Below are 21,356 nucleotides of genomic sequence, written 5' to 3' on the forward strand. Positions count from 1 at the left end.
TATGTTTTGGTAACTTTTACACAATATTTCTTTTGAAGTCAGAATGACATAGAGGGGAAGGGAACGAGGGGCAGAGGGAAGGATGGATCTTCCAGTCATTGGTTCATTCTCCAAACTGCTCCAACAGCCAGGGCTAGGCCAGGCTGAAGCCTGAGGGCTGGGAACTCTATCCATGTGTCCCATGTTGGTGGCAGGGACACAATTAATTGAGCCATCCTTTTCCATTTGTCAGGCACTTTAATAGAGAGATAAAGTGGGACAGCAGAAATTTGAACCAGCATTTTGATACTGAATGCAGACATCACAAGTAGTAACTTAACTCATAGTGCCACAGTATCCACTTCTTGCTGGCTTTTTGTTTGAAAATAGGAAATGTTGAGGTAATATTTCAGATAAGCAGGAAACTGTATTATATGTCATGTACTAATCTTAGGTCATTGCATTTTACTGAGGTTTTTACTAGATTTAAATTCCCCAGTTATACAGTGTTACAATTAGCAACAAGGTAATAATCTTCAGGAATGCAAGATGTAAATAGGAATTATGATGAACTATGCCCAATTATATTTTACACTAAGCAAAATTTTGTTAAGGCAGTGTACACAAGTCACACATTAAACTCTGAAACAACACAGAAAAACCTATTTGTACTTAAAACAGTTTGGAAAGGCCCAAGAACAAACTATAGTGGTTGACCAGAGTATTGTTTCCTGTACTTTATGGTGTTAGAATTACTTGTTAGTCCTAAATAATACTTTTGAAATCTAGATTTAGAAACTATACCTGGATTACATTTTTCATCGCAGTGACTGCAAGTGTAACAGACTTAGGAATGTAGAAAGGGGCAACGGACTGAGCTAGAACTAGATGTTTAGCAGAGTGTGGTTAGTTAAAAGTGTCTGAGTTCTCCATAAAAAGCTCCTCAGGAATAAAGTCATCAGGTAAGGATACTAGGTCTGCATCCATTGTAGAACCCTCAGGTGTAGAATCATCCAGTAAGCGAGTTGAAGAAGTGGTCAAAGTTATTTGTCTTTCAGCTGCCATTTCAATGTAACCTCCAAGCCTCTGGTCTAGGACCTTACCGGTCCTGGACAAAATGAAATGTAATGGTGCATTAATTATAACCAGTTTGGACTGATAAATAGTTTTTCTAACTAGTGGAGGGCCCTGGTGAATGGGATGGAAGGCCTTCTCTTGGGTCCATCTGGTAAAGTTTGAGGGCGCCCACTCAGTTGGAAAAGGAGGCTGAGTAAGGCCTACAATTGCATGGTGACATTGAGGGCAAAAGCTAGCTCTAAACATTCGATCTAGGTCACCTTTGGAATAATCATTTTGAACAAGCCTAGTCTGTTGTAACCAATGTGGTAAAGCTAGAGTGGGGAGAGATGGCTCTTTACAATCAGGGCAACACCACTTATCTAAAAACATCTTTGCTGCAAGGTGGCACAATCAGTCAACAAGAAAGAATAGCACAAAATGTCATTAAAAGCACAGTTAGTTCTTGTAACAAAGCTAGCTTACTTCAGACTTTAAATTTGAAAAAGCAAATTTGACAATGATTCCCTATCTCACACTTGGAGCCTCTGTGTCTAATAAAATATGTAATAGTAAGGGAAGAATGCCTTATAAACAAATAACAATGCTCTAATTAAATAAGTTTGTGAGAGCTCCGTAAATTAAATGGTAAATAAACCTACTATCATTAAATAGATGTGAAGAGAAGCAATTGAGTAGAATTCTATTAGTCAACAGATTTAGTTTAGCTATACAAATGGAGGCCTATTCCACATGCCTCAGAGAAATTTCTTCAAGGCCAGTTCTTTTTTCTTCCTTGAATGCTAAGCCCAGTCTCAGTTCTTAAAAAGCAGTCCGTACAAGATAGAATCCATTGCCTTCCAGTGACACGGATCATAAACTTTGAATATTAGTACTCAAGATGGAGTCTGCGTCAAGAGGACAGTTTTGAGTGAACTCAGACACTAAAGATGCTTTCCAGATGGATCTGCACAGTTATCTCAGTTGGCGGTATTACGTCCCCCTCGATGTTTAGTAGTAGTAGTTGATGAGTTTGATGAGTTATTGCTTGTTGTAGGTGATTTTCATTAGTCAGGAAGGTAAACTGGCAGAAAGTCTTAGACTATTTCTCAGAGTATTTCTAATAAAGTTCTACCTTGTTACTCTCAAATCTTGACACAATCTCTTAGAAGTACTTGATGAAAGGCATCGGGTCACAAGTTGTACTTGGAATTTCAGAAATGTGCCAGATGAACTGTATTCTAGAATTATGACCTCTTTAGGAAATCTTCAGTCAAGGAGAGAAGCCAGGAGCCTTTTGGGTAACAAGGCCACAAAATCTATGCTTGAGCGTATTCAATCCCCCCCAGCGACTGTGGCACTACGTGTTATGTATATTATTCGAGCAGCAGTGGGAGGATGGGACCCAGTGACCTTTAAGTCAAAAGGTGCCATGGTTGGTTATCTTTCACACTGACCCCTGTGTGCTCTCCAGTGCCTTTTATTAAACCCAGCTTACAGTAAGGGCACAGCAAACTTCAACTAGTGTTTGTCTTCATTTTTATCATCCACTACTGTTCAGTGCATTTATAGTTCTGTTGGTTTTAGTCCTCTGTGTTAAGCAGTAATAATTTAGAATTTTGTTTCTTTCTGGTATAGAAGTAAGGTGCAATTATTTTAACATGACATGGGCTGGCTTGAATATTATTTCCTCTGCTTCATTTCAGATACATCTATATAATGGGAATACAAGAAAGAAATGAGAAATTGTTTTACAGGATATTGCAAGATGACATTGAAAGTCTCATGCCAATTGTATACACCCCAACAGTTGGTCTTGCCTGCTGTCAGTATGGACACATCTTTAGAAGACCCAAGTAAGCCTTCTTTTTTAGAAACATAAATGTAGGTGATTACTGTGTAAGAGAAAATCTTAACACCTATTCTGCTTCTTAAATTTATGGGTCGTAGTCTTAACCCAGATCACATTTCCCAATTCTTAAAAGCTTAATTGGAGTTAGAAAGGGTCAATAAAAATGTGACACGTTCATGTGGAAGTAGAAGCATTCATTCCTAACTTCCTTTAAGTCATTGGATTATTAGAGGAAGTATATGCTCTGTGTACCAAAAATTAAAAGTCTTAATTGTGGTGACAGATTCTCTGGAATCTTCATTAAAATATTTGACGTTCTGGCAGGGAAAGGGATTGGTTCATTCTCACCCTCTACCAACATTCATTTCTGTTGTTAGTAAATGTTGAATTTTTACTTTAAATTGTTGTACACCTGCAGATAAAAATGTGGAAAGAGTACTGACCCCAACCATTGAGTGGGGTTCTAGGATAAGCCACATGACCCTCCATGTGCTACAGGGATCCCTCCAAATAGCAGAGCCTGTCACAGAACTGTGCTGTACAGAGAGAGAGTTGCCATTGCCTTGATTCACTCCACAAATGCTTGCAGTGACTGCTGGCCAGGGCCAGCGCTGGAACTGAGAGCTCAATCTAGGGATCTCCTGTGGATGAGAGGAACTCAGTCACCTGAGCCATCACTGTTGTTTCCTGAAGTCAACCTCGGCAGGAAGCAGGGATGTTGAACCCAGGCACTCTGATTTGGGATGTAGCATGTTAGCTGCTAGGGGAGACACCTGCCCCCATGATACTTCTTTTTAAACTTACTTATTATCTTATATAAATGCTGTCTTTTCTCAATGTGAATTTTCTTAACTTACTCCTCTAGCCTATGTGTTTTACCCCAGCCCAGTTAACATGCTGATTTAATGTATTAATTCAAAAGAGGTCTAGTAACATGGATCTTCAGTATCCTCTCAAGCAGTCGGGTGGCTGTCAAACCTCACTGTGCATGAGAAATGCTGTGAGGCATACCTAAAATGTTGATGTCTGCCAGCTCTCATGCCTTTTCCATCTCCAAGGTTCTGATGAAAAAGCAAAAGTCTTGAAGTGGTACAAATTATTGTGGACAGCCTCTGTAATGATTGTGCTGCAGACATTCCCTAGAAGACACTGTCGTTGTAACCTATGGGCAAGTCTAAAACATTTCTGTGAGACCCAGCTGTTGAGCTTGTCTGTACTGTCTTCCTGGGGCAGTGGCTCTCCATCCGGATAAGGCAGGGCAGCTAAAACTACGTCACCCCGCCCCACCCTGGCTCAGGCTCTGGCCATGAGCGAAAGTGTGATGACATCGTGACTGCCGCTGATGTGATTCTGGTGTTCATGGGAGCTGACAGGAGGCCTGAAGGACGTGGAGCTTGGGTAGTGCCTGAATATCACTGATGCAGTACTCTGGGGATTTTCCTGTGGTTTTTTACACAAAATATGATCAGTAAATCTCAGAATTCTAAGCCAAATAAATCCTGATCCCTGGTAGAGGACCCGAGTTCAAGGGCAGTAAGACCTTTCCCAGACCTGTTTTCTAAAAGTTGTATTTCCTTTTTCTCTGTCATTGTCTCCTCTCCTATTATTGTTTTTTTTTTTTTTTGAAACCTAGATTGACTAGATGAATTAGATGCCAGTATATTATGTTTAAAATTAGTTTTTGTTAATTTAGGCTGTATGTCATATCAGCATATTTTGACAAATACACCCTGTTTTAATTTTTTTGATGAAAATGAAATAAAAATAAGTTCCCTTTGTTCCGATACTTCAAGTGTCATTTTCTGTGTGAATTCACTGCAGTGTTCTTCCCTCCTTTATCCTTCAGATTTTCTGTTTTCAGTTACAAAGGCGTTTGACAATAATATGCTTGCCTTATTATGTGCTCTTGTATTGGTGGTTTATCTTTTCTTCGATTTTTCCAGCAGTGTCTTGATTTTATTTGAACAGTAAGATGTAAATAATTTTCTTCTGGATTCAGATGTTCCTGTCATTTAACAGTTGTCTTCATAGTAGCTGCTGGATGAACAATTAATTACAGTTTGAATTCAAATTAAGTGATAGAAAACAAATCAGTGTGACTTAGCAAAAATCTGCTTGGAAAATATACTGTGTCTTGATTTTATTAGAATATCTAATTATTCCAGTTATAAACAGAAACTTAGAAACAAACCAAAAACTTGTGAAATGCAAAAGTGTTTTTGTTCTGTTGCAGGGGATTGTTTATTTCAATCTCAGACAGAGGTCATGTTAGATCAATTGTGGATAACTGGCCAGAAAATCATGTTAAGGTACTCCTAGCATAATCCTCCTCTTCCTAATGCTTTCTCCTTCCGTGTAAGTTACTCATCAATCCCCCAGAGTGGTTTTGTATTGTTCCTCTGATTTATTTGCACTAATGTATGTGCAGTTGAGTGCTTTCTACTTGAGACACTGATAATACTAGTAGTTAGTTGACAGTGTAGAGCATGTCTCTGAGGGTGATTGGAGCTGGAGTACAAGGTGGGTTTGCTCACGATGCACACCCCTTCTGCTTACTCCACATTCCTTTTGTGTTTCACTGTTGTTATTCCTGGGTGGAGGAATACACAAGAGTCACTCAATCCTACTGTAGATGGTGTTGGAGAGGACTGGTTATGCTTTTTTTCTTTTCAACCTAAGATCAGTTTAGGTCCTTACCAAATTTAGCAAGTAGAAGCCTTGGTCAATCTGGTTGTCTTTCATAAATTAAAATGTCATAACTTATTTGGAGGTGTTGAATGGAATTTTTGATTTACTATGAGTAATAACCTTACTCACCGTTATCACATATATCTTCCTTACCAAAGTAAACATGATGAATTATCAGTTTAGATAATCTAGAAAAATGTGTTTAGACAAGCCCACAATCTCACCTTAAGCCCTAGTGGGATGGTGTGTGTGTTTTTCCTAGATGATCTTCTCTTCTACCATGCAAAGGCTTTACTTGCTGGGCCCAGGTGATTATGCTGAAGTAGCTGCTGTTTCTTCGCAGACTTGTATTTTTTCTGTGGCAAGCTGTTCATTAAAATGCTCTTCACCTGTCTCGTATATCAAATCTTTCTGGAAATAAGTTGGCCCTGCAGCTAGAAGCATTCATTTCCTAAAGCAGATCGAGAAAAAAGTCGTATCTAGTTCATTCTATTTTTGATGTCTCTCAGTAGGCAGAAATCTTAGAATGTTAGGTATGCTTACTCGATTTACATTGGAAGTTAGCCAGGAAACAGTTTTACTTTTTAAAAGCACGTGAAAAATACATGAAGAAAATCCATCTTTTCAAAATGCTTCTCTTTAAGGACCCATTTTTGACTACTTCTAACTTTTTTTTTTCTTTTTTATAATTAAGGCTGTTGTTGTGACCGATGGAGAAAGAATTCTGGGTCTTGGAGATCTGGGTGTCTATGGTATGGGAATTCCAGTAGGAAAGCTTTGTTTGTACACAGCCTGTGCAGGAATACGGCCAGATAGATGCCTGCCTGTGTGTATTGACGTGGGAACTGATAATGTGGTAAGTAAAACCATTTTCCCATTTGATCTTACTTGAAATTTTGTCACATTCTTCTTTTGAAGGCACAACAAAGGAGACTGAAGTTTCTTGAATTATGGCAGTAAAGCTTAAAAGATTATATTAGTGATGTTTCTATGTTTTAAATTTATGTCTCAGTTGATTATATAATCAATGATTTTGTTTTTCCATTTGTTTTCTTTTACAGTCACTCCTGAAAGATCCATTTTACATGGGCTTGTATCAGAAGCGAGACCGTTCACAACTTTATGATGAACTGATTGATGAGTTTATGAAAGCTATTACTGACAGGTATTTTCTGATGAAGGTGGTGTGTATGAAAGCAGCTGTAATTCAGATAGGAAAGGAATGTTAGCTGCATTTTGTTTTCCTGTATCTCTTGCAAAGATGAGCAGGAGCTTCAGTTGGGAAGATTTGCGCTCTCTCCTGTTGCTGGGATATGCTTTTCTTCATGAGCTATCCAGCATCTCGAGGGAAGCCTGCACTCACTACTCATGCCTCCTCTCGGCCCTTGGCACCCAGGCCCACCCTGCTGTGCCACGAGGCTCACCTGCAGCTTCCAGTGTTTGATTGTCTGGGTCTCTGGTGCTCTGTCTCCACCTCCTTGCAGAATGGACTAGGTCCTCCCACTGCTCTCTGCTCAGAGAGCTATTCTCTTGACAGTTTCTCCCAGCCATCTCTGTCATCTACTGCTTTTCTCTCTGCCTTACTATGTAGATTACTGCACAGTCCTTTTCTTGAGTATTATAAGCCATGACATATGTGTGTGGTTCTTACGCCTATGGAAAACCCATCTCTGTAGTCCTTTTGTGTTTCTGAGATCTGCATTTTGTAACCTCTAGAATCTTCCATTAAAACATTCTGCTGCTGTCTCACATTGGTGTCCCAAACTAAATAGCTCCCCTCCCCTAGCAGTCTCTTTGGTCCTCTGAGCCTCCATTAATGCAGTAGCACCCACTATGCTGTCATCTCCCACCCTTTGCCTGCACCATCCATCCTGGTGCAGCTGACTATTGCTCCACCCTGGTTGGTGGACTCAACTGCAGTGCCTCAAACATACGTCTCTTTTCTGCTGTCACAGCCTTGCTATTTAATCTTCAGTTTTCTTAAACTAAATTGATTATTTACAACTGTTTACACTGTTTTGTTTTGTTTACACGAACAATTAAACATTTTGTCAATGGTTTTTTTCTTGCCATTGGATATAAATTCTGAGCTTTTTACCTGTATCATCTAACTGAGGACTGCACTTTAAATTACTGGCATATAGAAGCTACTCTAAAGTTCATTCATTTTCAGAGTAAACTTGATGTACCCAACACTGACCTTTCATCTTCCCAGAAATTGTTATCGTCTTTTCTCTCCCCGCTGTTATCCTTGGCAATCAGCTAGTATCCACATGGCTGCTGGCCAGGGTAGCCGCCTCTCCCCCAGCTGGTCTTCACGACCGATGTCCGTCTGTTTCTTCTGGTGTCTCATATGTGTCCTTTTTTTTTTTTTTTAAGATTTATTTATTTATTGGAAGGTCAGATATACAGAGAGGAGGAGAGACAGAGAAGAATATCTTCCGTCCGATGATTCATTCCCCAAGTGCGGGCAACAGCCGATGCTATGCCGATCCGAAACCAGGAGCCAGGAACTTCTTCTGGGTCTCCCACCCGGGTGCAGAGTCCCAAGGCTTTGGGCCATCCCCAACTGCCTTCCCAGGCCACAAGCAGGGAGCTGGATGGGAAGTGGAGCTGCAGGGATAAAACCCTGCACCCATATGGGATCCCGGCTCGTTCAAGGCGAGGACTTTAGCTGCTAGGCCATGGTGCCAGGCCCACATAGGTGTCCTTTTTGCTTCCTGTAGCTTCTCTCAGATCCCTTACCCTGACCACACAGTGACTTCCTGGACGCTGCTTTCTCCTCTCTCCACTCCCGCTTGTACTCTCCCTCACCAGTGGCTGGTTTTGTTTTTTTTTAAGGTCTTTATGTGAATTCTTCCCTCCTCTACAGCCTTTTTAAAATCTGTAATAGTATTTTTCATGAACGCTTTAGAGACTCTTGGTAAACTCTGAGTGTGAAGTCAAGAATGTTGAAAATTCAGGGTCACCAAAGTACACCATACTTTTCTTTCTACATGTTTACATTTTGCTCCTCTTTCAGAGCCCAACTTGAATCCCGCCTCCTGTTCAGGCTCACCCAGATGATTAGAATACAGCAGATACTGTCTTAAAACTATTTCATATATATGTGCCTGTGATGTAGTTTAATTATTAATGCAATGAGACTATATAACAAATACATACTTTTTGAGACTAAGATCCAAAGAGTCTCTTTCCTGTTCAGGAAGTTATTTAGCACTTACACATGCTGGCTACCCCTCCAAGCTCTTAGAAATATATATAAAAGTCAGTATTCCCTTTGCCCATCGTGGTGCAACGTGGTATTTAAGTACCCACTGCTCCTTCTTCCCTTCCCGTTCCCCTTGCGTTTCCTTTCGTTCTGTCCTATTCCGTTTTGATGAGTGATAGATTCTGTGTTTTGGTTCTACTCTTCCCTGGTTCTGAAAATGTTCAGATAGCCCTAACTGAAGTAGCATAATAACATTTTTAAATGCTAGCATAAAGAATATTAAGAAAACTGTGTAGTTGTGGTATTTTCAACGCAAGCATTATGAATTTTGCTATTTTTAGATATGGCCGGAACACACTTATTCAATTTGAAGACTTTGGGAATCATAATGCATTCAGGTTTTTGAGAAAATATCGAGAAAAATACTGTACTTTCAATGATGATATTCAAGGTAAAGCAAAAAGCAGATTTTTTAAAAAAGTTTTTTATTTCTACTTTTAAAATGTTTTGAGGATGTAATTTTTTGCTTAATTTTTTATTTTCCTTACAGGGACAGCTGCAGTAGCTCTAGCAGGTCTTCTTGCAGCACAAAAAGTTATCAGTAAATCCATCTCAGAACACAAAATCTTGTTCCTTGGAGCAGGAGAGGTAAGCTTTTACAAGCTTTTTAGAGTTTAAAAACAACACTATTTCTATTTAGAATTGGAAAATTGGCTAGTGTTCATGTTTTTAAAAGCATATAAAATAAGAAATTAAATTTTAGAGAAACTGTCATAACACATTAGCTTGTTTGTGATTTTTAAGGGGAGAATATCTAAGTACGCCTCATAACATAATCTTCATATATAAAGAAATTTGAACATTACACCATTCTCTGGTCTTTCTGTTTTGTTGGGCAGGCTGCTCTTGGAATTGCAAATCTTATAGTTATGTCCATGGTGGAAAATGGCCTCTCAGAGGAAGAAGCACGAAAGAAAATTTGGATGTTCGACAAGTATGGTTTATTAATTAAGGTAAGGTGTTTAAAACCTGGAGAAGCAGAAGGTGCTCAAGATTTGTTTATTTACTTGAGAATTTGGAGAGGGAGAGAAAAAGGGAGAGAGTTTTTATCCAATGATTCTTTCCCCAAATAGTTACGTTGGTCAGGGGTGGGCCTGTTGTCACAGGCAGGATTCTGGTGGTACAGGCAGAAGTCATGCTGTTTTTAATTTGTGTGGTTTTAACTAGTATGTTTTTAGTTCAATTTTTAAAACATTCCATTTTTTACAAATCTTGACTCGCTAGACTGTTTGTATCAATTAGGTACCTTCTGTTGTAATCTCTACAGAGATTCCCCACTCACTTTTTTTTAAAGACTTGCTTCATATTTCAATCAACAGCCTCTATGTTGGCAGCAAATTTTATTCTTTGTTCTCTGACTCTTTAAGAAATCAAATAGCCATTGTCTGGGCCCAGTGTGATAGTGTAATGATTAAGGTCCTCACCTTGAACGCGCCGGGATCCCATATGGGTGCAGGTTTTTATCCCGGCAGCTCCACTTCCCATCCAGCTCCCTGCTTGTGGCCTGGGAAGGCAGTTGGGGATGGCTCAAAGCCTTGGGACCCTGCACCTATGTGGGAGACCCAGAAGAAGTTCCTGGCTCCTGGCTTCAGACTGGCTCAGCTCCAGCCATTGCGGCCACTTGGGGAGTGAATCATCGGTCGGAGGATCTTCCTCTCTGTCTCTCCTCTCTGTACATCTGCCTTTCCAATAAAATAAATAAATCTTTTTTAAAAAAAAAGAAATCAAATAGGCATTGTCCATGAATGTCCAAGGATTTGATTCTTCTAAACCTAAGTTATTAATAGGAGCTTGGAGCATTCTTGTTAGATTAGCAGTGCATCTGAGATTTGAGCAGAAATTCTTTTTTTTTTTTTAATTTTTTATTGGAAAGGCGGATATACAGAGAGGAAGATCTTCCGTCTGATGATTCACTCCCCAAGTGCGGGCAACGGCCGATGCTATGTGGATCCGAAGCCAAGGAGCCTCTTCCGGGGTGCAGGGTCCCAAAGCTTTGGGCCATCCTCGACTGCTTTCCCGGGCCACAGGCAGGGAACTGGAAGGGAAGCGGGGCTGCCGGGATTAGAACCGGCGCCCATATGGGATCCTGGGCGTGCAAGGAGAGGACCTTAACCACTTGCGCCACCGCGCCAGGCCCAGAAATTCTTTAACCTTTTGTAAGTCATAATCCTTATAGCAGTTGTAAAAATCTGTGGACCTCTTTGCCGGAAAAAACACCTGCATTCCTGATGCCATTCCTTGGGTATTAAAGAACTCTCCCCAGCTGGTTTAGTGCCCTTTGGGCTTGCCAACCTTCTTTGTTCATACTTCTCATTTGCTCAGGAGTGTCATAGGTGTTACACTGTATAACACTGGGAATGACACCAAACTGTTTCAGAGTTGAAACAGTCTGACACATAATGCTCCTTTGTTGTTGTGTGTGTCTGGGAGCCGTGCAATAGTTAAATGCCATTTTCCTCTGTGGAGCAAACTGTCAGTGGACTTTGCTTCAGTTCTGCCATCTTGTTCATAAATAGTACCAATATTTTAATAGTACAGAAAACTAAAAGAAAAAGTAGTATATGTAGTAGAAACTCCTCAAGTGCATAAATTACATGTAAAATACCAGTAGTTTCAAATGTATTAGCCATTGTGATAAGACTTCACATTTTATTACCTCCTTTAATCCTCTCAGAAATCCTATGAAGTTTTACACATGAGGAGACTGAGGTTAAAAAAGGTCAGGAGACTTTTCCAAGATCCTCACCTTGTAAGTGATGGAGGTGGGATTCAACCTCATGGCCTGACTGTGAAACCCAAACCACAGAAATGTGCTGTCTGCCCTGGAAAACTGAGCTACCATATTTACTAGTGCAGAAAATACAAGAATTTAAGAGAGCGCATGCTTTGAGGGAATATGTATGTATTTCTGCTGGTGTATCACTAGTGGTTCTTTGTGCATTGCTAATTTTATTAAAGATTGTTTATTTGAAAGATTTATGTAGAGGGATCGAGATATTTATATAAAGAGAATATCTTCCATTTGCTAGATCACTCCCTAGATGGCCACAATGGCCAGGGTTGGGCCAGGCCAAAGCCATGAGCCAGGACCTTCTTCCAGGTCTGCCATGAAGTGGCAGGACCCAAGCACTTGGGCCATCTTTGCTGTTTTTCCCATAACTTTAGCAGGGAGCTGGATCGGAAGTGATGCCTGTATTGTATCACACCTTTACCTGACACACCACAGTGCCAGCCCCTGTGCAGCAGATTGTCATCAAGTGTTTTGTTACTGTCACACTGCTAGGTCAGGTCTGGAATGAATGTATATCGATGTCTGTGCTATGTTACCCTCCACACTGTGAGAATCCCTGTGCACCTGCAGCTTCAGTGTATTTCTCACTCCTCTAGCCCAATGAAAGGATCGTAGACTTTTATGGCATTTGAGATTTAGTATGACTTCAGAGTAAGTGATATTTTTAGAAATAGAAAGTACCTGGGTATAATGGAATTTGTTTAATTAATGAATTAATTAGGAAGTTAAAGTGACAGACGTGTATCCCATTTACTGGTTCATTACCCCAATGCCTGTGGTAGCCTGGGCTGGGCCAGGCTGAACTAGAAGCCAGGGACTCAGTCTAGTTCCCCTGAATCATCTGCTGCCTTCTAGAATGTCCATTAATAAGCTGGAATCAGGAAGAGAACCCAGATTTGAAGCCAGGCATCAGATATAAAATGTGGACATCCGAAGCACCATCTTTTTTTTTTTTTAAGATTTATGTATTTTTATTAGAAAGTCAGATATATGGAGAGGAGGAGAAACAAAGAGGAAGATGTCCCGTCCTCTGATTCACACTCCAAGTGGCCACAACAGCGAGAGCTGAGCTGCTCCTAAGCCAGGAGCCTCCTCTGTGTTTCCCACACAGGTGCAGGGTTGCAACGCTTTAGGCCGTCTTTGACTGTTTTCCGAGGCCACAAGCAGGGAGCTGGATGGGAAGTGGGACCACCAGGACTAGAACCGGTGCCCATACTGGATCCTGGCTCATACAAGGCAAGGACTTTAGCCACTAGGCCTCTGTGCCAGGCCCCCAAAGCAGCATCTTAAAAAGTTATTATTGACTAATTGATTTGAAAGTAGAGTTACAGGAAGAGAGGGAGACAGGGAGGTCTTGCATCTGCTGGTTCGGTCCTCAAAGGGTTGGGCCAGGCTGGAGCAAGGAGCAAAGAACTTAGTTACATCTTCTGCATGAGTGCTGGTGCCTAAGCTTACAAGCCATCCTCTGCTGCTTTCCCAAGCATATTAACAGAAAGTTGCATTAGAAATGGAGCAGCTGGGACTCCATCTGGAGCCTCTAATGCGGTGATTTCATTGCAGGTGACAGCTTGTCCTCTGAGCCACAACTCCACTCCTCCCCACTAGCAGCATCTTAACCTCTGCACCAAGCACTCTCCCCTAAAGACATTCACATAGAAGCAGTGTGTAGTTTGAGATGAAGTCTTCGCCCTTAATTTTCTATGTGCATTTACTAGAAGTTTGTATTTTATTTAAAACTTCAGGGGCGGAAAGATGACATAGACAGTCATCAGGAGCCATTTGCTCACTCAGCTCCAGAGAGTATACCTGATACTTTTGAAGATGCAGTGAATATACTTAAGCCATCAGCCATAATTGGTAAGTAAAGTTGTTGGCAAATCATTCTATTTCTTAACTGTGTGCTGTTATGTGTAATTACTAGAAATAAACTGGTAGATTTACCTAGCTTCCAGCATATGTTCCTGTGATAGCTTTTTGCTTGCATGTATAAGAGTCCACAGTTTGTTACTTGTATTAGAAACTGTGCAGCAAATCATGTTTTGCTTTTAGAGTTGATAAGACTGTTTAGCTCAACCCTTACCAAGACTAAGGTTATTTTACAGTCTACACCAGGGAAATCTTGGGCATAGTCAAGAGATATTCTTTGGCAACAAAGATGAAAGCTTACCATGTGTTTGAGGCAGGCATCACACACCTGACATCAGACTATACCAACAAGGCATGTTCTCAGCAGGAAATGTCAAATTCTTTCAAGTGGAGTTGTTAAGCTTCTACCTGTGGATTGAAATCTACAATCCTTGTGTTTTATTGGCTTCGTGTAAGAATTCTATTAACCTGTTAAGTAGTATAATATGGTCATAAAGAGTAAGTTCCTATGGTCAGAAAAATATCTGTATCCACTTCCTTGTTGCTTAGAACTCACAGTTCATTTTGGAGCAAAAAGAAATCTTGTATCTCTCAGTCTGTTTCTGTGAAAACTTAGTATCAGTACCTAAGCATTGGTACACTGAGTCTCCCCACCGTGAAAGGGGAAAGGAAAAAGGATGAAAAATGTTCTTACTGGGTGGATTAGACAAGTACTCAACTGGGGCACCACTGGCTCTCTCTCCATCTCCCCACAGGGCACTCTGTTCTAGCTCCTGTCACCATGTTATGATTATCTTACTGTAAGCTGCCTGCAGTATACTCATTTTTATAGTCTCATGGTCTGGTATAGTGTCTGGGACATGATAAACTTAATAAAAAGTGAAGCAACTGTATCAAGAAAGTGCATTTCTTTTTAAAATTTATTTTTTATCCATTTGAAAGGCAGAGTTAAGAAGAGCGTGAAATAAGAGAAAAAGAGAATCTTTTATGTGCTGGTTCACTCCCCAAATGATTGCAGCTGCCAGGGCTTGCCAAACTGAAGCTATAAACCTGCAGCTTGTACCATGTTGCCCAAATTGAGGCAGGGGCCTAAGCACTTGGTCCATTTTTGGCTATTTTTCCAGGTGCATTAGCAGCAAGCTGAATCCAACATGGAACTGCTGTGACTCAAATGGCACCCATACAGGATGCTAGCACTGCAGATTATGGGTTAACCCGTTGTGCCACAATGCTGACTGCCATTAAAAAATGTTTTGTGAAAGAGTATGCATAGCATGAAGGGTTCTGGCTTAAACATTTTTATTTGGATGCAACAATGCATTTAAGTCACTGTTCAAATAGTCTCTAGGACTGTTTCCATCCTACAGAAACTCAGATTCTGTACCCATTAAACAACGGCTCTTCATTTCCCTAGCCCTGGGCAGCCACAGCTCTGCTGTTTGCTTCTGTGTGAGGCTCTAGGTGTCTCATGTAAGTGGAATCAGACAGTATGTATCTCGTGTAACTAGCATCCTTGAGAATTATCTATGTTGTCTACGGCCATACCACCCTGAACGCACCCGATCTCGTCTGATCTCGGAAGCTAAGCAGGGTCGGGCCTGGATAGTACTTGGATGGGAGAATTATCTATGTTGTAGTAAATTTCATACTTGCAATTTTAGTCAGCGATGGAAATAATTCTAAATTATTTTCTATTTCCTGTAATGTACCGTGTGTATAGTAGACAGTAGACACATGGGAACTTACTAGTATTTTAGAATTTTCAGATTTGAAATTGCTTTCCTATAGCATTCTTAGCAATGCAAAAATCTTTCTGAGGGAATGAATACTTTTGCTTTGTCAGGTCAAAGCCTTTTGCAGAAATTGTTGAGAATTGCTTTATTGTACCTGTAATGCAGCTGCCTTTTCTTCCCTGCCCTCCATCAACAGGGGTTGCTGGTGCTGGCCGACTTTTTACTCCTGATGTAATCAAAGCCATGGCCCGAATCAATGAAAGACCTATCATATTTGCGTTAAGTAATCCTACGGCAAAGGCTGAGTGCACCCCTGAGGAAGCATATACTCTCACAGAGGTATTGATACTCATGTAATTGAGTATCCCTGTTGTTTCCTATTAGCTTGTTAGTTGTGCATTCCTGCCCAGTTCTTTTAGTGGCTCCCCAGGGTCTGCAGCACGTCGTTTGAGTTGTCAAGGTCTGATGTAAGTTATTGCCTCTGTTGCTTATCTTGACCCTGGGCAGTAATTAACTATATGACTTCATGCTTTCACACTGTCTGCCTTACTGTTGCACATTTGTGTTCTTTCTATTTTAAGCCCCCCAAATCATGATTATTGATTTTATAAGTTATTTGTTGAGGTTTGCCCACATTTTAATTTTTCTCATTGCTATTTTTCCCTCCCTGAATGTCTGGGCCTCTGTCAGCAGAACGCCTGCCTTTTGTATGGATCTGAATAATTCTCTTGATAATGTATTTCTCGTTCATTTTGAACAATATTTTTCAGTCAGCATAGAAATAGCAACTGGGGGATCCTTAATATCACCACTTTGCAGGCGTCGTTTTAGTGTTCTCCTTGAGACAGTGCTGGGTTTTAAGCTCTTGCCTCTAGTGGGCCTCAGTATGGTTTCCTTGGAGCTCATTCTCCCTGGGGTAGATTGAGCTCCTAAGCTGCTCGGTGGCTGTCTCGTTGTTTTTCTGTTTTTGGACAGTAACCAAGTAGTGTCTCTGCTTGGTTCACGATCTCGGTCTCCTTCTTCCTCGGGGCTCCAGTTGCACGATCAGACTTTGTCACCCTGTCTTGCAAGCCTCTTGCACTGCTTACAACAGTCTTCATTCTGTCTTATGGTACTTAGTAGCTGTCTACACTTAAAGTATTTTAAGAAAATGAAATTTTTAGTTTTTAAATTTTCTTAACATTTTTAAGCTATATTGAACATACATATACTGTGCACAAAATGAACATCTAATAATTTTAATGATAGTATTATGCTATACAGTAAATTAGGCCATGATTCCAAGTAGTAATATGTCAGTCTACTTTACCATATGCTTTAATTTTGTCTGAATTCTGCTCAGTTTGCTCTCCACATTAAAGAGATAAAATTGACGTTGTTTCTTTGGGTTGACAGGGCCGGTGTTTGTTTGCCAGTGGCAGTCCATTTGGGCCAGTGAAACTTGAAGACGGGCGAGTCTTTACTCCTGGTCAAGGAAATAATGTGTATATATTTCCAGGTAAATGTTACTATTACTTGTGTTATAGAAAAAATTGTTAATTCCACTAAAATATCCTATGTAATTATTTAGCATTTGAGATGAATAGAAGCAACAGTATTTTTAGAAGTTTGGTATGAATGTATGAGAATTAATATATTAATAAGGAGCTATGGATATCTAACTTACTGTATGTACTCTGAAAACTTTTTTCATATTGTTACACAAATTTGTTTTTTTTTATTATACAAATAACATAGTTTAAGGAAATCCTCAGTTAAGTTTATGGAAAATGTGTGTTATAGAAAAAAACTACATAAGGACTTTAAAATTTGGGAGAGGGCTACCATTGTGACATACTGGGAGAAGCTGCTACCTCTGACAATGGCATGCCCTGTGAACTCCAGCTCATTTCCTGGCTGTTTCACTTCCAATCCAGCTTGCGTTGGTTGCCCAGGATGGACAGCAGCCTGAGTGTTTGTGTTCCTGCTGTCCACATGGGAGACCAGGTGGAGCTCCTGGCTGCAGTCTGGCCCAGCCCTGGCCATTACAGCCATCCGAGGAGTGAGCCAGCAGATGCAGGACCTCTCTCTGTCTCTCTGTTACTGTGACTTTCAAATAATAAATAAGTCTAAAATATTTTTTCTAAAAAGATTCTTTAAAATATTTTTTCTGAAAGAAACTTTTCTTTTAATTTCAAAAACCCAAACTTTAACAATATTTATTTTTATTGGAAAGTAAGATTTACGGAGAGAGACAGGGATCTTCCATCTGCTGGCTCACTCCCCTTCTGGCTGCAGTGGCTAGAGCTGAGCCCATCCGAAGCCAGGAGCCAGGAACTTCTTCAAGTTCTCCCATGTGGATGCAGGGTCCCAAGATTTTGGACCATCCTTTATACTGCTTTCCCAGGCCACAAGCAGGGAGCTGGATGGGAAAGTGGAGCTGCCATGATACAAACTGGCACCAATATGGAATTGCAGAGCATGTAAGGTGAGGACTTTAACCGCTAGGCTACCACGCTGAGACCAAAACCCAAACTTTTAAACACATTTATTTGCTGCTTGTTTATTTATTTAAAAGGCAGTTACAGAGAGAGAGAGAAATCTTCCATCTGCTGGTTCATTCCTGCAAATGACCACAATGACCTGGGCTGGGCCAAGCAAAGCCAGGAGCCAGGGTACTCCTTCCCAATCTCCCTCCGTGTGGATGTCAGAGCCTACTTTTTTGGAGACCAGTATCTGCAGCCTTCTCAGGTGCATTGGCAGGGACCTGGATCAGACGTGGAGCAGCTGGGACTGGAGCCCTGGGTCTGATGTGGGATGCTGGTGTCACCAGCAGCAGCTTAACTCACTGCACTACAGCACTAGGCCATTTTATGCAAACATTTTTAAGTACTCTCATGTATGTTTCATAAAAACATCTAAAACTTAAAAACTAGAATAAATGTAAAAAATAACCGATGAACTAGCGATAAAAGTAAAAAATAGATGTGGAAAATGGAGAATTAGCTAAAACTTTAGTTATTAACAATTAAAAAAAAAACAGCCAAGGCTTTGATAATGCCATACATAGTCCAGCAATTATAGCAACTGAATGAAATGATTAAAAATAATAAAACTTCTAGGGCCTAGCGGCATGGCCTAGTGGCTAAAGTCCTCTCCTTGAATGCGCCGGGATCCCATATGGGCGCAGGTTCTAATCCTGGCAGCTGCACTTCCCATCCAGCTCCCTGCTTGTGGCCTGGGAAAGCAGTTGAGGATGGCCCAAAGCCTTGGGACCCTGTACCCGTGTGGGAGACCCAGAAGAGGTTCCTGGTTCCCGGCTTCAGATCAGCGCAGTATTGGCGATTGCAGTCACTTGGGGAGTGAATCATCGGACGGAAGATCTTCCTCCTCCTTTCTGTATATCTGACTTTGTAATAAAAATAAATAAATCTTTAAAAAAATAAATAAAATAAAACTTCTAAAGGGTCAAGAGGTTAAGATACCGACTTGAATGAAATATTGGAGGATTCCAGTCAAGATAGGGCCAGCGTGGGCGCCACGAGGCAAGCTGGCATTTCCAGCCAGCTCCGCAGTAGGAGTACTCAGAAAAAATGTGACTAGAAGGTAAAGCCAGGCTTCTCGTAGCAGAGGGATAAGGTTGGCACCTTGTCAAAGAAGATTCTAGAAAATGACCTCCTACTCCGCCCTCAAAACTCTGGGGATGGGATTGTTCACAGCAAAAGTGGGCAATATAGAAAATCTCAGGCTTTGGTTTTAAATCGCCAGTTCCCACAAATACCCAGCAGAATGAGCCAAACTTTTCTCCGAAAGAAGATACCAGTTTCCAACCTTCAGATTATGTTAAAATTAAATTTTCAAATACAACCCATTTTATAATACAAGTCAGAACAGCAGAAATAACAGAAAAGACAGAAAGTCTAGCTAGAAGATAAATACAATGAAACAATATCATTATTGAGTTAATAGAGATAAAAGCTAAGCTTGAAGACATCAGGCAACTGCCAGTAAATTCTAGAAGTAAAAATCACAATAATCTAAACTGAATGAATGAGATTTATAGAACAAAGCACAGAGATAAAAAGTAAAATGCAAATTTATGCAAGATACACTTTTTTAATCAATAAATTTTTTAATTGAAATGCTAGAAGAAAATGAGAATGAGCCGAAGCAGCATTTACAGGCCTCATGAGTCAGAATTTCTTAGAACTGATTAACGAGTCCGCACTGAGAAGCACAAAAACACGGGCAGGATCAACCAAGAAATCCACATCTAGGGATGCCGTGGTGAGACTTCAGTAGGTCACGGGTAGAAAGCTTGCCTGCACTTGCTGTTCCTGTCTGCGAGGGTCAGTACTAGCAGAATGCTGGAGGGAGGAGCCAGAACCAGCAATCAGTGAACTACTGTGGAGGGGGGTGCAGGCATCCTAACCAGCGTCTTACACATCAAGCTCAGTCTCTACCCCCAGAATTTTCTTTTAGAAATGTGAGCTCTTAAAATATGGCAAGATTGGTAGCAGGACTAGAAGAAAAATAAGTACAAAAATCGCCTAAGAATAAAGCGAAAAACAGGGGATAAGCCATGAGGGTTAGTCCACGAGGTGCAGTACGACAGCTTTGCTAGACAACCAGAAGGAGTGGCGGCCAAGGATTTGTTTTATCTAGACGGTCGGAATAGAGAATACATGACGTAGCCAAAGTAAAAGTCTCAGGAAACTGACTGAGAGTTCTGAAAAAATCAAAGATAAATGCAGGACAATTATTAACTTCCAGAACCATAGTTATCACAGAAGGAGAAAACCAACCGTGATGTGTTAGTGTCTGGCTCGGCTCTGAGTAGCATCAGTGGAGTCCCAGTAACAGACGTGGACTGGTAATTGCATCAAAAGTATATATTGAAAAGGCTAGAAGCATGAAAGAGGACTAAATGATTATTTTGCATAGGAAAGTATTCATGATATCTAAAACTTAAAACCAGAAGAAATGGTCAGCTAATAGAATGAGAAGCAGTTGCTTTTCTTGAGTAGGAGACAGGCTAGAAGTGGGCTGGAATTGATAGCTTTCTCTAAGAAGCACTCAGTATCTTAGAAAGTATGAACACTAAATTGCGGAAAGCTGTTTTCTATGTCCGCGTGGATCATATGATTCAACTTTAATTCTGATGTCTGTTTTCCCTGGGGGAGCTGTTTGGGATGGGGATGGGTTACAGGGATTTGACTCCTTTCATTTGAAAAGTGGCCTTACTAAATAAATTGTTTACAATCTATTCCAGGTGTGGCCTTAGCTGTTATTCTCTGCCACACCCGGCATATCAGTGACAGTATTTTCCTAGAAGCTGCAAAGGTAAATGTTTTAAATATCATTGTTTATTTTATAAAGGCCAAATTAGTCTAAACATGCATGTGTCTAAAAATTAAAAGCAGAGAGAAAATTAGTTAAATCTACCTTATTAATGAAAAGAAAGCCAGCCATTTATTGCTTTTTAACTTCCCTTTCTACTTTTAAAGGGAATTAAGCTTTTAAATCATGATGTCAGATATTTGATTTTAAACTTAGTCTAAGCCCTTCCTAAACTGAGACTGTACTGGTGTGATAAGTATTGGGATATCCCAGTGCAGCAGCACAGATAAGATCCAACTCCTTGCCTGTTCTGGGCAGACAGTGCTCTTTCTGCCTTTGGGGTGCTGGCAGGCCGACACTGCCATAGCAGTTCTGCAGAATTCACATTAATACCAGAACTGTTGCCTATTTTCACTGTAGCTGTGGTGACTAAGTTAATCTTTGCATGTAGGAAGGAGACTGTATTAGTAAGTCGAAATCTGGGTATTTATTGTTTAATGGTGAATAGTTTTCTCTAATGATTTTTCCATTTTACTAATTTCTTTTTCTATTGTTGCACAAGCCGTTGTTAAGTGCTAGTTTTTTCTTTAGGCACTAACAAGTCAATTGACAGATAAGGAACTAGCTCAAGGAAGACTTTACCCACCGCTTGCCAATATCCAGGAAGTGTCTATTAATATCGCTATTAAAGTAAGTAGTAATGCATACCTCTTCACTTTGAGTATAATGATATTTTCTTGTGCAAGCAATACAAATCAGTTGGAACTTTGGCACGTCTAGTAGTATACAAAGAAGGTTTTC

At 40.5% G+C, this 21,356-nt stretch overlaps 1 protein-coding gene across 1 annotated transcript in view; it reads left to right on the forward strand.

The window, feature by feature from the left end:
* Positions 1–21,356, forward strand: part of ME2 (malic enzyme 2) — a 52,423-nt gene that overhangs the window by 24,862 nt on the left and 6,205 nt on the right. Inside the window, exons 4-15 of the mRNA XM_040985005.1 lie at positions 2,742–2,891; positions 5,121–5,196; positions 6,270–6,431; positions 6,637–6,740; positions 9,128–9,237; positions 9,337–9,434; positions 9,686–9,799; positions 13,380–13,494; positions 15,433–15,575; positions 16,632–16,734; positions 20,488–20,558; positions 21,147–21,245. Of these exons, the coding sequence (XP_040840939.1) occupies positions 2,742–2,891; positions 5,121–5,196; positions 6,270–6,431; positions 6,637–6,740; positions 9,128–9,237; positions 9,337–9,434; positions 9,686–9,799; positions 13,380–13,494; positions 15,433–15,575; positions 16,632–16,734; positions 20,488–20,558; positions 21,147–21,245 (1,345 nt within the window). The remainder of the gene's footprint in view (positions 1–2,741; positions 2,892–5,120; positions 5,197–6,269; positions 6,432–6,636; positions 6,741–9,127; positions 9,238–9,336; positions 9,435–9,685; positions 9,800–13,379; positions 13,495–15,432; positions 15,576–16,631; positions 16,735–20,487; positions 20,559–21,146; positions 21,246–21,356) is intronic.

This window comes from Ochotona curzoniae, unplaced genomic scaffold, assembly GCF_017591425.1.
Source record: "Ochotona curzoniae isolate NIBS_2020 unplaced genomic scaffold, NIBS_Ocur_1.0 contig_43, whole genome shotgun sequence".
NCBI classification, from domain to species: domain Eukaryota; kingdom Metazoa; phylum Chordata; class Mammalia; order Lagomorpha; family Ochotonidae; genus Ochotona; species Ochotona curzoniae.